This window comes from Ranitomeya variabilis, chromosome 3, assembly GCF_051348905.1.
Source record: "Ranitomeya variabilis isolate aRanVar5 chromosome 3, aRanVar5.hap1, whole genome shotgun sequence".
In the NCBI taxonomy this organism is placed as follows: Eukaryota; Metazoa; Chordata; class Amphibia; order Anura; family Dendrobatidae; genus Ranitomeya; species Ranitomeya variabilis.
The window spans coordinates 526,385,127-526,401,603 of record NC_135234.1 but is presented as its reverse complement, the minus strand read 5'-3'; the positions used below and the strand labels follow the sequence as shown (position 1 = coordinate 526,401,603).

At 40.9% G+C, this 16,477-nt stretch overlaps 1 protein-coding gene across 3 annotated transcripts in view; it reads left to right on the top strand.

Annotated features, from left to right (window-relative positions):
- The window catches only part of MYO16 (myosin XVI), a 685,244-nt gene that overhangs the window by 533,424 nt on the left and 135,343 nt on the right, over positions 1-16,477 (top strand). For all 3 annotated transcript variants that reach the window (XM_077297020.1, XM_077297019.1, XM_077297018.1), the window contains exon 24: positions 13,687-13,762. In XM_077297020.1, the coding sequence (XP_077153135.1) occupies positions 13,687-13,762 (76 nt within the window). The remainder of the gene's footprint in view (positions 1-13,686; positions 13,763-16,477) is intronic.

The window sequence follows — 16,477 nt, the reverse complement described above, 5'->3', positions numbered from 1 at the left end:
CAAGGCCAGAAAAAACGCATCCACATTGAGCAACGCAGGATCTCCTGGTGTCAATGAAAAAGCCCAGTCTTGAGGGTCGCCCCGGAGCAAGGAAATCACAATCCTGACCTGCTGTGCAGGGTCTCCGGCAGAGCGAGATTTCAGAGACAAAAATAATTTGCAATTATTTCGAAAATTCTGAAACCCGGATCTATTCCCCGAGAAAAATTCCGGCAAAGGAATTCTCGGCTCAGATACAGGTGCATGACAAACAAAATCTTGCAAATTTTGTACCTTCGTGGCGAGATTATTCAAACCTGCAGTTACACTCTGAAGATCCATTACAAACAGGTGGACACAGAGCCATTCAAGGGTTAAGAGGAGGTAAGAAGCAGCTAGACAGCAATTAAGGGCTAGGCAGCAAAACTCTGAGGGGAAAAAAAAAAAAAAAATTTCCCTTCAACACTTCTTTTTCTCCTGCTTCAGCCCAAACAATTAACACTTTGCGGGCCGGTCAAACTATCATGATCTCAATGGCAAGAGAACATAGCATAAGCATATATAGGAACTAGCTCTTGGAAGATGGGAACTGAGCTGACCATGAACTAAACCTAACGCACAACTAGCAGTGGCCGGGTAGCATGCCTACGTTGATTCTAGATGCCCAGCCCAGCCGGAGGACTAAATAAAGCTAGCAGAGGAAAATATTAGTCCTAGCTCACCTCTAGAGAAATACCCCGAAAGGAGACAGAGGCCCCCCACATGTATTGGCGGTGAGTTGAGATGAAATAACAAACGTAGTATGAAAATAGGTTTAGCAAATTTGAGGTCCACTTACTACATAGCAGAAGACAGAAAGGGCACTTTCATGGTCAGCTGAAAACCCTATCAAAAAACACCATCCAGAAATTACTTTAAAACTCTGGCATTAACTCATAACACCAGAGTGGCAATTCCCGTTCACAAGAGCTTTCCAGACACAGTAACGAAACTACAGCTGTGAACTGGAACAAAATGCAAAAACAAACATGGACAAGAGTCCAACTTATCTAGTAGTTGTCTAGGAGCAGGAACAAGCACAGAGAGGCTTCTGATAACATTGTTGACCGGCAAGCAACTAACAGAGCAGCAAGGTTATATAGCGACTCCCACATCTTGATGGGAACAGGTGAACAGAGAAGATGAAGACACCAGTTCAATTCCACCAGTAGCCACCGGGGGAGCCCAGAATCCAAATTCACAACACTTGTCAAATGGAAGGGTTATGGCCAGGAGGATAATTCTTGGGTTTTTGCCTCTGATGTCCATGCTGCTGATTTGGTTCATGCTTTTCATCTGGCTCATCCTGATCGGCCTGGGGGCTCTGGTGAGGGTTCGGTGACCCCTCCTCAAGGGGGGGTACTGTTGTGAATTCTGCTTTTGGGCTCCCTCCGGTGGTTGTAGGTGGTAATGCAGTTGCCCCTGAGTTGCAGTCCTGGTCAGGTGTATCTGCTGATTGCAGTTCTGACTGGGGTATTTAGGCTTGCAGGATTCATTAGTCCTTGCCAGTTGTCCATGGTTGTTGGGAGGTTTTGGTCCTGGTTTTTTTCCTTCTGCCTTCTGCCAAATCAGCAAAGATAAGTGTCTGGTTTTGTTTCTGTGGCACACATGCTGTGTGCTTAATAATTCTGTGCTATTCAGTGTTTTTTGTCCAGCTTAGATTGTGTCAGTATTTTCTCAGTCTTGTTGGATTCTCTGGAGTGGCAGATATACATTCCATGTCTTTAGTTAGATTGTGGAACTTTTTGTATTATCTGCTGTGGATATTTTTGGAAGGGTTTTAATACTGACCGCTTAGTATTCTGTCCTATCTTTCCCTATTTAGCTAGAGTGGCCTCTTTTGCTGAATCCTGTTTTCTGCCTGCGTGTGTCTTTCCTCTCCTACTCCCAGTCAATATTCGTGGGGGGCTGTCTATCCTTTGGGGTTCTGCTCTGAGGCAAGGTAGTATTCCTATTTCTATCTATAGGGGTATTTAGTCCTCTGGCTGTGTCGAGGTGTCTAGGGTTTGTTAGGCACACCCCACGGCTACTTCTAGTTGCGGTGTTAGTTCAGGTTTTGCGGTCAGTACAGTTTCCACCTACTCCAGAGAAAGTTCATGCAGCTCCAAAGTCACCGGATCATAACAGGGCTCACAATGTTTGGCCAAATTTTGTGCTAAGTATCTCATGTGTTTTTTCATAGATTTCACAAGCCACTATGCTATTCACATTTCATGTATCACACATCCATTTGCTTTAGTACAATTGAGTGCAGCCATTTATCTATTTGCTATGTAAGTTGCTTTTGGTTATGCACCAGTTCAGACTAGTTCTTTGTTTAGTCAGTTTACCATTACTTGCTATATCCTGTGGAATGGTCATGAATATCTTGTGACCAAACAACTCTTTTAAGATTATACTACAAATCTCTATTTACACTAGGATCATAGCTTACTTTCGTAATGAATTAAGGATTCATTTTGCATTGGTACTCAATGAATCAAGATAGATCATTTTGATAAAAGTTGGCTAAGCCAGCTGATTGTTGGGGGATCATCTGAATAACTAATGTCTTTGGGGGCCTCCTGATCCTCATCCATAATACACTGACTGTTCAGATTTAATTGCCCAAACCTTTTGTTTTTCAGGCATACTCCACTCCTGGTAGAGGACACATGAATGCTTAGCCAAGCATTCACATGTATGAGGAATTCTGGCTAAATGTCAGCAAAATTAACATTTTGTCAACTTTTTTGTGAGGCGTGTGGACATCTTTAAAATAGGATGCCACTTGATGTCAAGGGAAGGGCCCTTGCCATAACAAATTGCTTTGTTTGAAGATACAATTTATACAAAAACAAGAATTAGCTACTAACATGCCGTTCCAATTTTATTAGGCTAATACATTAAAAATTCTATCAAACAATTGCTTGTATGCAAGGTGTGGAAAATTGTTTTCCAATCTGAAATTCTTTTAAAATAGGCACATGAAAAGTTTTTACTATGGTTTTACTTTAACTTTCAGCAAACAACTGACTTCAAGGATATTGTTTTCTTGTGCACGCACTGTTAATTAATATTTCTTGGATCCTTGTGACAATCACATGGTAAATTCCAAGCTGTTCAACCTTGTCTTTGTCTTTGCTTTGCAGCTAAGTTATTTTTCAGTATTTCTTAAAATACGGTATATTGGAGGCATTGGTCAATGACATGCAATGTTGGTTATTCCAAAGCTTAACTAAATATGATGTTATCAAAGTTACATGTTTTGGAAATGCGGAACATATTAATTATTGTACTCTTTGAATTCCTTAGAAGAATAAGATACATAAAGATTTCTGACATAGCACCTTTTTTTAAATTTCTGTTGCTTTTGTAACACTGACGTATATTGTAGCTCCTTTTGGAGATTGCCATCTCAGTTACTGTCCCCAATGGGACTTACAATCTAATTTATGTAGCTCACACATGTTTGCTAGAGATAATTTTCTGCAAAATATCAGTATGTCTTTAAAAGTGTAGGAGTAAAGCAAACTTACTCATAGGAAACCCAAGCAACTACAGAAAACATCCAAACTTACTGCTGCTATTATCCTTGGTTGAATAGAACTTTGGGGCTACTGCTAACCACTGAGCCACCATGCACCTTACAGCTACTTTATTCAGACATAATTCAGACATTCTCTTTACTTATTCTAATAATCACTGTTACCCAACTGAACCATTCTTTTTTATTTTAAGATAAAACGAAGACCATCCACGTCAAGTTGATCATATACTTTAGATTTATTTTGGCAGATTCTACCGGCGTTAGCAACTTAATGTCTGTAGGGCCACATCGGACATTCCCTTGGCATTTGTTTTAAGAAAAGTTAAATATCTGACTAGTAGAATTATTTTAACTTATCGGCTATTTTTTTCTCCAGAGATAAGCAGTGTAAGTGGAGAAATTGCAGGGAGATAGGAGTTAGCCACTGAATCTCTCAGTTAGCAGTGACTCATGTACTCAAAAGCAAAAGAATGAGTAGTTGAAATGCAACTGCTGAATCTTTCTTGACATCCACTATCCGGGTAAAGTTGTGAGGTTCCCATACACATTGGATGGATGCTCACAGTTGCCAAATTGAGGAGGTTCTGCTGACATGCTGTATATTACACATGACCAGCTTGAGGCTATCCAAAGATGTTAAAAAGTGAGCATCATACAGTCCATTCCACTATGTTATTAAAGGGGATGTCCACAAGTATTGTTTCTTAATATGGGCATTGGAGATCCTACAAGAGTCTCGTGCTATGGTGCCAGAAGCATAGCAGTGGATTAATAGATGGTAAGCCTGTTCTTTTACTGGATCAACATGCTGGGTTCACTTAAAAAATACATTTTTTAATAATTCAGTTGCGGAAATTCTCTTTAAATGTCTGTAGCTAGCTTGGCCTACCATATTAAGAAACAAATATACATTTTTTTTAAAGACTATTTGGAAAGATAAATTGTGTGTTGTTTATGGGGAATAAAAAGAAAAAGAGTGCATTAAAAGGTCACTTTGGTCCTATTATGCTGGTACCCTGCATATATCACTTTTGGATTGTCTTTTATACGTTCATAAATAATATCAGACATGATAACTGAGATAAAATAAAGAATACTTTTTTATGATACTTATTATTCATTTCAATTCCATCCACACAGAGATCATTTAAGATATACTGGATTTATCAATATAGCATTATCGGCCTATCTTCTAACCCACTAGAGAAAATATATAAATCTATTTTATTATCAGAGATTACAGTGATTTGTTATCACAGCCTTTCATAGATGACTTTCTTCTTGTGGTATCTGAATTTATCTTTACCATTTGTTAAAACAAGTTCTGCTACATAAACTGAAATTTGTGCTGTTTTTCGTTGGGTGTGGATTCCAACACACTTCAAACATAAATATATGTGTACTTAAAAATCACACAAGTCACACATTGCATGATGACATGTAGGCACCAGAAGTCTAAAGTTATCTGTTGGACATTTCTTAGTTTCATGTATCCTGTTTAGTTTTTGTTTGCATTTTTTATTTGCTTAATTGCTTTATATACCAGAGCCTAAGATTAAAGGCTTTGCTATCTTACAGTATTTGCATAAGCCATGCATATCAGTACCTCATTTATAACATTTTGCTGACTCTCGCACAAAAAAATCTTAATTAATAATAAATGCAAACATTTAAGTAGAATAAGATTAAAAGCTGCATTGTAATCCTTTGTTTTGTTTTTTTGTTTTTTAATTCTAAACATTTAGATTAACCCCTTAACGACCGCCGATACGCCTTTTAACGGCGGCCGCTAAGGGTACTTAAACCACAGCGCCGTTAATTAACGGCGCTGTGGAAAAAGTGAATAGCGCCCCCCAGAGTCGGATTTTCTCTGGGGTCTCGGTTGCCGAGGGTAGCCGAGACCCCAGAGAACATGATTCGGGGGGTTTTTACCGACCCCCGAGTTGCGATCGCCGGTAATTAACCGTTTACCGGCGGTCGCAACAAAAAAAAAAAAAACGCGATTTGCCGTTTAATTTCTCTGTCCTCCGATGTGATCGCACATCGGAGGACAGAGAAATGTGGTCCCCGATGGCCCCCAATAGCCCCCCAATACTTACCTACCTCCCCCGGTGCTCCTCGTGTCTCCCCATGGGCGCCGCCATCTTTTTTCCGGGAAAAAATGGCGGGCGCACGCGCAGTGCGCCCGCCGCCCGGCACCCGGATGTTCTTTGGGGTCTCGGCTGCCGGGGGTAGCCGAGACCCCAAAGAACATGATCGGGGTCGATTTGCACCGACCCCTGCTTTGCGATCGCCGGTAATTAACAGTTTACCGGCGACCGCAAAAAAAAAAAAAAAAAAAAGCGATCAGTTATTTCTCTGTCCTCTGATGTGATCGCACATCAGAGGACAGAGAAATAGGGGGATTCGGGGACCCTATCATACTCACCCGGGGTCCCTGGGTCCTCTTCTGTCTTCTCCTGCCAGCCGGCTTTTTCATCATGGCGGGCGCATGCGCAGTGCGCCCGCCATCTGCTGCCATCTGCCGGCCGGCAGGAGAAGACAAGTTGGGGCTAAAATTAGGGTTAGGGTTAGGGTTAGGGTTAGGGTTAGAGTTAGGGTTAGAGTTAGGGTTAGAGTTAGGGTTAGGGTTAGAGTTAGGGTTAGAGTTAGGGTTAGGGTTAGGGTTAGAGTTAGGGTTAGGGTTAGGGTTAGGGTTAGAGTTAGGGTTAGAGTTAGGGTTAGGGTTGGGGCTAAATTTAGGGTTAGGGTTAGGGTTAGGCTACTTTCACACTAGCGTTTTTTGGCTTCCGTCGCAATGCGTCGTTGGAGAAAAAACGCATCCTGCAAAAGTGCTTGCAGGATGCGTTTTTTCTCCATTGGCTTGCATTAGCGACGCATTGCGACGGATTGCCACATGTCGCATCCGTCGTGCGACGGATGCGTCGTGCTTCGGCGGACCGTCGACACAAAAAAAACTACATGTAACTTTTTTGTGCGACGTGTCCCACATATTTCAGTGCCACGTGCCACGTATTTAAGTGACACGTGCCACGTATCAAAGTGCCACGTGCCACATATTTCAGTGCCACGTATCAAAGTGCCACGTGCCACGTATCAAAGTGCCACGTGCCACGTATCAAAGTGCAACATGCCACGTATCAAAGTGCCACGTGCCACGTATCAAAGTGCCACGTGCCACGTATCAAAGTGCCACGTGCCACGTATCAAAGTGCCACGTATCAAAGTGCCACGTGCCACATATTTCAGTGCCACGTGCCACGTATCAAAGTGCCACGTGCCACGTATCAAAGTGCCACGTGCCACGTATCAAAGTGCCACGTGCCACGTATCAAAGTGCCACGTGCCACATATTTCAGTGCCACGTATCAAAGTGCCACGTGCCACGTATCAAAGTGCCACGTGCCACATCTTTCAGTGCCACGTGCCACGTATTTAAGAGACACGTGCCACGTATCAAAGTGCCACGTGCCACATATTTCAGTGCCACGTGCCACGTATTTAAGTGACACGTGCCACGTATCAAAGTGCCACGTATCACGTATTTCAGTGCCACGTATTTAAGTGACACGTATCACGTATAAGTGCCACGTGTCACGTATTTAATTGCCACATATTTAAGTGCCACGTATCAAGATTTTCCATGGAGAACAGACACATCCAGAGATATGTCTGCTCTCCACGGCTGCAGCAACACACTGACAGGAGCCATAGTTCCTGTCGGTGTGTCACTGCGCATGCGCGAGCGAGTTTACCGGCGGTCATTGACCCCGGCACTCTCGCTTAACGGCAGTGCTGCGTGGGAAAGTTCAACGCAGCTGTACTGCTGTTAACCGAGACGCCGGAGTCATTGAACTCCGGAACAGTACGCGATACACTGCTAGGAGCTTCGCTCCTGGCAGTGTATCGCCGGAGAGCAGCCGATCGGCGTGGGACACTCGTTTTATGGATTCTGCGGACAGGGAGTATGAATTTGGTTTATTATTTTTGGATTTTTTCCTGGAGGATCGAGGGCTTCGCCTACAAGTGTGCTGTTGGTGAGTATATACTCTGTGTTATATGTTGTATGTACTGTGTGTCATGTATGTGTATTGTGTGTAGGTGTTTTGTGTAACTTTACAATTGTGCTAAGTCGCCGGACACAGGGACAACTCTCCCATCCTAATACCGGATGGGAGTAGTAGTCCCATACGGCGACTTAGCACAATGGTGGCACTAGCGTCGCATGGGGACACACACACGCACACACACGCACACACACGCACACACACACACACAGAAGGACTCCATGCTGCTTCACTGGGGGGCGGGGGCTTCCCTCTTCCTGTCCGACGTCACGTCCGGTCCTGGGTGTCAACCCCTCCGTACAAAGACGCCGACACCCAGGACAAAGGCGCTGTGTGTGGAATGGTACTCCCTCCCTTCTGAGCTCTGCCGTGCGCCCAAACAGTGGTTTACCCCCACATATGGGGCATCAGCGTACTCGGGATAAATTGGACAACAACTTTTGGGGTCCAATTTCTCCTGTTACCCTTGTGAAAATAAAAACTTGGGGGCTAAAAATCTTTTTTGTTGGAAAAAAATATATTTTTTTATTTTCACTACTCTGCATTATAAATTTCTGTGAAGCACTTGAGCTTTCAAAGTTCTCACCACATATCTAGATAAGTTCCTTAGGGGGTCTAGTTTCCAAAATTTGGTCACTTGTGGGGGTTTCTACTGTTTAGGTACATTAGGGGTCTGCAAACGCAACATAACGCCCGCAGACAATTCTATCAAAGTCTGCATTGCAAAATGGCGCTCCTTCCCTTCCGAGCTCTGCCGTGCGCCCAAACAGTGGTTTACCCCCACATATGGGGTACCAGCATACTCAGGACAAATTGGACAACAACTTTTGGGGTCCAATTTCTCTTGTTACCCTTGTGAAAATAAAAATTTGGGGGCTAAAAAAATCTTTTTTGTGGGAAAAAAATATTTTTTATTTTCACTACTCTGCATTATAAACTTCTGTGAAGCACTTGGGCATTCAAAGTTCTCACCACATATCTAGATAAGTTCCTTGGGGGGTCTATTTTCCAAAATGGGGTCACTTGTTGGGGGTTTCTACTGTTTAGGTACATTAGGGGTCTGCAAAGGCAACATAACGCCCGCAGACAATTCTATCAAAGTCTGCATTCCAAAATGGCACTCCTTCCCTTCCGAGCTCTGCCATGCGCCCAAACAGTGGTTTACCCCCACATATGGGGTACCAGCATACTCAGGACAAATTGGACAACAACTTTTGGGGTCCAATTTCTCTTGTTACCCTTGTGAAAATAAAAACTTGGGGGCTAAAAAATCTTTATTGTTAAAAAATATATATTTTTTATTTTCACGACTCTGCATTATAAACTTCTGTGATGCACTTGGGCATTCAAAGTTCTCACTACACATCTAGATAAGTTCCATGGGGGGTCTAGTTTCCAAAATGGGGTCACTTTTGGGGGGTTTCTGCTGTTTAGGCACATCAGGGGCTCTCCAAACGCGACATGGCGTCCGATCTCAATTCCAGTCAATTTTGCATTGAAAAGTCAAATGGCGCTCCTTTGCTTCCGAGCTCAGCCATGCGCCCAAACAGTGGTTTACCCCCACATATGGGGTGTCGGCGTACTCAAGACAAATTGTACAACAGCTTCTGGGGTCCATTTTCTCCTGTTACCCTTGGTAAAATAAAAATTTGGAGGCAAAAAGATCATTTTTGTAGAAAAAATGCGATTTTTTTATTTTCACTGCTCTACGTTATAAACTTCTGTGAAGCACCTGGGGGTTTAAAGTGCTCACCACACATCTAGATAAGTTCCTTAAGGGGTCTAGTTTCCAAAATGGTGTCATATGTGGGGGGTCTCTACTGTTTAGGCACATCAGCGGCTCTCCAAACGTGACATGGCGTCCGATCTCAATTCCAGCCAATTCTACATTGAAAAAGTAAAACGACACTCCTTCTCTTCCAAGCTCTGCGGTGCGCCCAAACAGTGGTTTACCCCCATATATGGGGTATCGACGTACTCAGGAGAAATTGCACAACAACTTTTGTGGTCTAATTTCTCCTGTTACCCTTGTGAAAATAAAAATTTGGGGGCAAAAAGATCATTTTTGTAGAAAAAATGAGATTTTTTATTTTCACGGCTCTACGTTATAAACTTCTGTGAAGCACTTGGGGGTTCAAAGTGCTCACCACACATCTAGATAAGTTCCTTGGGGGGTCTAGTTTCCAAAATGGTATCACTTGTGGGGGGTTTCCACTGTTTAGGCACATCAGGGACTCTCCAAACGCGACATGGCATCCGATCTCAATTCCAGCCAATTCTGCATTGAAAAAGTCAAACGGTGCTCCTTCACTTCCAAGCTCTGCGGTGCGCCCAAACAGTGGTTTACCTCCACATATGGGGTATCGACGTACTCAGGAGAAATTGCACAACAACTTTTGTGGTCTAATTTCTCCTGTTACCCTTGTGAAAATAAAAATTTGGGGGCAAAAAGATCATTTTTGTAGAAAAAATGAGATTTTTTATTTTCACGGCTCTACGTTATAAACTTCTGTGAAGCACTTGGGGGTTCAAAGTGCTCACCACACATCTAGATAAGTTCCTTGGGGGGTCTAGTTTCCAAAATGGTATCACTTGTGGGGGGTTTCCACTGTTTAGGCACATCAGGGACTCTCCAAACGCGACATGGCATCCGATCTCAATTCCAGCCAATTCTGCATTGAAAAAGTCAAACGGTGCTCCTTCACTTCCAAGCTCTGCGGTGCGCCCAAACAGTGGTTTACCTCCACATATGGGGTATCGACGTACTCAGGAGAAATTGCACAACAACTTTTGTGGTCTAATTTCTCCTGTTACCCTTGTGAAAATAAGAATTTGTGGGCGAAAAAATCATTTTTGTGAAAACAAATGCGATTTTTTATTTTCACGGCTCTACGTTATAAACTTCTGTGAAGCACTTGGGGGTTCAAAGTGCTCACCACACATCTAGATAAGTTCCTTGGGGGGTCTAGTTTCCAAAATGGTGTCACTTGTGGGGGGTTTCCACTGTTTAGGCACATTAGGGGCTCTCCAAACGCGACATGGCGTCCGATCTCAATTCCAGCCAATTCTGCATTGAAACAGTCAAACGGTGCTCCTTCACTTCCAAGCTCTGCGGTGCGCCCAAACAGTGGTTTACCTCCACATATGGGGTATCGGCGTACTCAGGAAAAATTGCACAACAAAATTTGTGGTTAAATTTCTGTTTTTACACTTGTGAAAATTAAAAAAAATGGTTCTGAAGTAAAATGTTTGCAAAAAAAAGTAAAATGTTAATTTTTTTCTTCCACATTGTTTTAGTTCCTGTGAAGTACGTAAAGGGTTAATAAACTTATTGAATGTGGTTTTGAGCAGCTTGAGGGGTGCAGTTTTTAGAATGGTGTCACACTTGGTTATTTTCTATCATATAGACCCCTCAAAATCACTTCAAAGGTGATGTGGTCCCTAAAAAAAACATGGTGTTGTAAAAATGAGAAATTGCTGGTCAACTTTTAACCCTTATAACTCCCTAACAAAAAAAAAAATTGTTTCCAAAATTGTGCTGATGTAAAGTAGACATGTGAGAAATGTTATTTATTAACTATTTTTTGTGACATATCTCTCTGATTTAAGGGCATAAAAATACAAAGTTTGAAAATTGCAAAATTTTAAAAATTTTCGCCATATTTCCATTTTTTTCATAAATAATCGCAAGTAATATCGAAGAAATGTTACCACTAACTTGAAGTACAACATGTCACGAAAAAACAATCTCAGAATCAGCGGGATCCGATAAAGCGTTCCAGAGTTATAACCTCATAAAGTGACACTGGTCAGAATTGTAAAAATTGGCTCGGTCATTAAGTACCAAATTGGCTCTGTCACTAAGGGGTTAAACATTGACAGGGCACAAAGAATAATGCTAATTCCTAGTTTGAGCTAAAACAACTAAGTAATAAATATAAAACTTCAACATAAAATTTGTACAAAATATTGATATTCCATTGAAATCAATTGAGCATAATAGTTAAGGGATTATTTAACTAAAGGGAAAAAAAACTACAAACATAATTTGTTACAAAACAAATCATGCTGCATGTGCTTGGAAGGACACATTGTGGTGGACCATTCATTTACACTGCCATAATACTGCCATGTAGCGACCAAACAGTGGTCAGTTTTCAAGTTTGCAAAGGTTCCCTGCAGAATACTATGTTGCAGACTATACGAGAGAAGTCAGTACTGATCAAAGTCACAGAATATACAGTACTTAAAGGGGTTGTTGACTACTTGGACAACTCCTTCCCATTCCTCATGTTTGGCCCCATTAAAATAAAACCACTGATACTCACCTCGAGTGCCATAACCATTCCAGTGGTGTCTGCACTGATGTTCTTGGAACTTACATCAGATTGTTATGTATCACTGTCCACACCTTCGGACAAATCGAGCATCTAGAGGAAGTCAGAGAGCAGCCACAGTCTTGACTTTATGTTGATGTTCAATACATCCATAGGCGAGGATAGTGAAGCCGCTGATGATTGGTTGCAGGGCTCGCTTAACGTAAAAATCTCATGTCAGCCCTGAGAATGTGGGTGCTGACATCACTAGAATGGTGAGGACACTGGAGGTGAGTGTAGAAGCTTTTATTTTAACAGGGTGAAATATGAGTAATGAGAGTTTTCCAAGTAATGGTCAACCCTATAAAGATAACCAGTCATCTCTCCTGCCATGTCTGTTTTAGTGAATAGTTATAGTCAATATGAGTCAAGAATTCTGGAGTGTTCATATGTTATCAATAACAGTTTTCTTGGGGTACTGGTGTCAGACCCTCACAAACCTGATTCATTTTATTTGTTATGCTTTTCCTATGTATCGCTATCATATTCTGTAGAGGTTTACATATACTATCATTGATGTTCCCAATGGGGCTCCCAATCTTAATTTACTATTAGTATGTCTTTGGAATGTGGGAGGAAACAGGAGATCTCGTAAGAAATTCACGTAAACATGGAGAGAACAAACAAACTCCTTGCAGATGATGACCTTGGTGGGATTTGTACACAGGGCCCCAGCACTGCAAGGCTGCAGTGCTAACCACTGAGCCACAGTGCTGCCTATGAACCTAATGTTTATAACCAATTGACAATGCTGAACCGCTGTCTCACAGTGACTAAAAGTATCAACTAAAACAGACATGACAGGAGAAATGATGGCTCATCTTTAAATATACTGTGTATTCTGCCTGGTCAGCTGTTTGTAACTCCATTGATGACCGGATGTGAACAATGGTCATAGCCAGAACAGCATATCTCAGTTCACTATGTAGTGACTGTTTTCATGTACAGCTCAGCTTCTTTTGAAAATGACCTGTCACTAGGTCAAAAGTGACCAGTTTTCGCTCTAATTTTATTTGTGCTGCTACCTGAGTAATTCGTTTTTTTATTCTTTAAATCTATAATACGTTTCCAGAGATATGGGCCTTTTTATTTAGTGCTAATGTTTTGGGGAGTGGCCCACAGGGTAATAATGCAGATCAACCAAAAGACACTTTCCCACAGAATCCTGTACTATACTCCCCATTGATAAAGGCCATAAAATTAGCTCTAATTACATAGATTCACATCTCTGAAACTGTATATATTCATGTCATTTATTTTCTTATTTTCTAAATAAAAATGCGCACTATTTCACAAAATGCAAACAATTGTGCAGTATGTGATATATAATTCTGTATATGCCCTTCGAGTATCGTGGGAAAGGGTTTATGTCTTTAAGCTGCTTAAACTTCAAAATGAACTGTAAGAAAAATTTGTACAGGTGGCAACCATGAAGCCTCTTTGAGGGCATAATTAATAGTAAATAAAGAGATATGTAAAATCTCATTTAAGCAATACTGGCTATGATAATTCCATGTAAGCATTGCTAAAAGGCACTACTGTAATTGTTCCCTTATGAATAGTTCATATGAACATGGATAATTATATGAAAAGTGCACATGTTGACATTACTATTTGCTTTTTTCTAATTATCTTAAATATATTTGGGTTAATAAGAAATCTTGATATTTTACTTGTCACATGATTCTCCCCCCAGGTAACATATGACATTTCCGGAGCGATTGAGAAAAATAAAGATGTATTGTCTCAGAATCTTCTCTTTGCCTTGAAAAGTAAGTTATATAAGTTATGATACTAGTGAAATATGAAATAGTTTTTCCTTTATACTTTGTTCTTAATATTGTAGTGAAATAACAGTGCACTATACCATTTTTACACGCCAAAAAATTGGAGAAAGAATTGGCAGTAATTAGAGGAGCTGAAGAAAAAGGTATTCAGCTAAGATGTGTTTCTTATATAAAAAGTAACTCTGATCATTACATATTAGTGCAATACTGGATCCCTACATTTTCAATCCCAGCTTGTGCTTAACACACATTTAATGTCATGTGTGAAGAAGGCTGGCAAATTTCAGAGGTTAAGCACAAAATTTTCTATCTGCCTATGTACCAGCTGTGGTAGACAAAGGTTCTTATTTATCTTTTGAAATAAGTCAGCCAACCCGTTTCACACATAGCTCTGATAACGTGTAGTTACATGAATCTCCCTTTCCAGTGGAGCCCAAGCTGAAAGAGGAGCTGATATGTGGAGATGATGGATTCTTTGATAACATACAGTTGTGTGAAAAAGTGTTTGCCCCTGCCTGATTATCCTATTTTTTTCTAAGTTTGTCACACTTAAATGTTTCATATAACCAAACAAATTAGACAAAGATAACACAAGTAAACACAAAATGCATTTAATAAATGAAGTTCTTTATTATTAAGGGAAAAAGAAACCCAAACCTACAGAGCTCTGTGTGAAAAAGTTATTCCCCCCTCCATAACACATAAATTAACTGTGGTTTATCACATCTTTGGGAGGCTGAGTTCAAATTCCTTAGCCACACCCAGACCTGACTACTGCCACACCTGTTCTCATTCAAGAAATCACATTAATGGGACCTGGCTGACAAAGTGAAGTAGACCAAAAGATCATCAAAAGCTAGACATCATGCTACAATCCAAAGGAATTCTGGAACAAATGAGACACAAAGCAATTGAGATCTATCAGTCTGAAAAAAGGTTATAAAGCCATTTCTAAACTTTGAGACTTCAACAAACCACAGTGAGAGCCATTATCCCCAACTGGCAAAAATATGGAATAGCGGTGAACCTTCCCAGGAGTGGCCAGCCTACCAAAATTACCCCAAGAGTGCAGGGACAACTATTCCAAGAGAGATCGCAAAAGGATCCACAAAAACATCCAAAGAACTGCAGACCTCACTTGCCTCAGATAAGATCAATGATTATGACTCCATCATAAGAAAGAGAGCTTGATCAAAAATGGACTGCATGGCAGAGTTCCAAGATGAAAACCACTGCTGAGCAATAAGGACATAAAGGCTTCTCTCAGTGTTTCCAGAAAACATTTTGATGATCCCAAGATGTTTGGGAACATACTCTGTGGACTGATGAGACAAAAGTTTAACTTTTTGGAAAGTGTATGCCCCGTTACATCTGTCAAAGAAGTAACACAGCATTTCAGAAAAGGAACATCATACCAACAGTAAAATATGCTGGCTGTAATGTAATGATCTGGGGCTGTTTTGATCCTTCAGGACCTGGAAAACTTGCTGTGGTAAATTCTGCTGTCTACCAAAAGAACCTGAAGGAGAATATCTAGTCATCTGTTCATGACCTTAAGCTGAAGCACACTTGGTTATGCAGCAAGACAATGATCCAAAACACACCAGCAAGTCTACCTCAGAATGGCTTAAGAAAAACACAATTAAGACTTTGGAGTGGCCTAGTCAAAGTACTGATCTTAATCTGATTGAGATTCTGTGGCGTGACCTTAAAAAGGCAGTACATGTTCAGAAACCCTCAAATGTGGCTGAATTGCAACAATTCTGCAAAGATGAGTTGGCCAAAATCCCTCCATTGTAAAAGACTCATTGACAGTTATTGCAAATGCTTTGTTGCAATTGTTGCTGCTAAGGGTGGCCTAACCAGTTATTAAGTTTAGGGGCAGTCACTTTTCCACACAGGGCCCTGTAGGTTTGGAATTCCTACCTACATTTAAAAACTGCATTTTGTATTTACTTGTGATATCTTTGTCTAATATTTACATTTGTTTAGTGATCTGAAACAGTTAAGTGTGACATACATGACAAAAAATAAGAAATCAGGAAGGGGAAAACAATTTTTCACAAAACTGTAATTACATTGGTTTTACAGAAGTTCTATCTTGCCTTGCAATAGCGGGATGTAAATTTTCCGAAACTCAGGATTGCATTAATATTTGGAGATTGGGACATCTTTAAGGTAGTTTTTATATTTCAGCATTGGAGTGGTGGCATTAATCCAAGTTCCCTGCCCCTAGTTAAAAACTTGCTAGCCACCATCTTCTTCTGTTCTATGCACCACTACGATCGTCTTCTGCTAATTGTGACCTGTTTTTTAGGTTGACTTATAGTCACTTCTCAATGTAAGTCTGAAAGCCAGAAGTAAGCTTTCATAGGCTTAAATAGCAGCTTGTGAATGTTAGCCCTGTCTTCTGGTCAGTCAAGAGCAGAAGATCATGGCCAGTAAGTGTATTACAGTGGCATGTAAAGGTTTTGGGCACTCTTGGTCTATATTATTGTTACTGTGAACAGTTAAGCAAGTTGAAGCTGAAATGATTTCTAAAAGGGCTAAAGTTAAAGATAACAAATTTCCTTTATAATTTAGGCAAGAAAAATGTATATATTGTCATATTTTTCATTTTAAAAAATATGAAAAGGAAAACGGGCTTATACAAAAGTTTGGGAACCCTGGGAGATTTGTGCACTCGGATAACTTGGATCA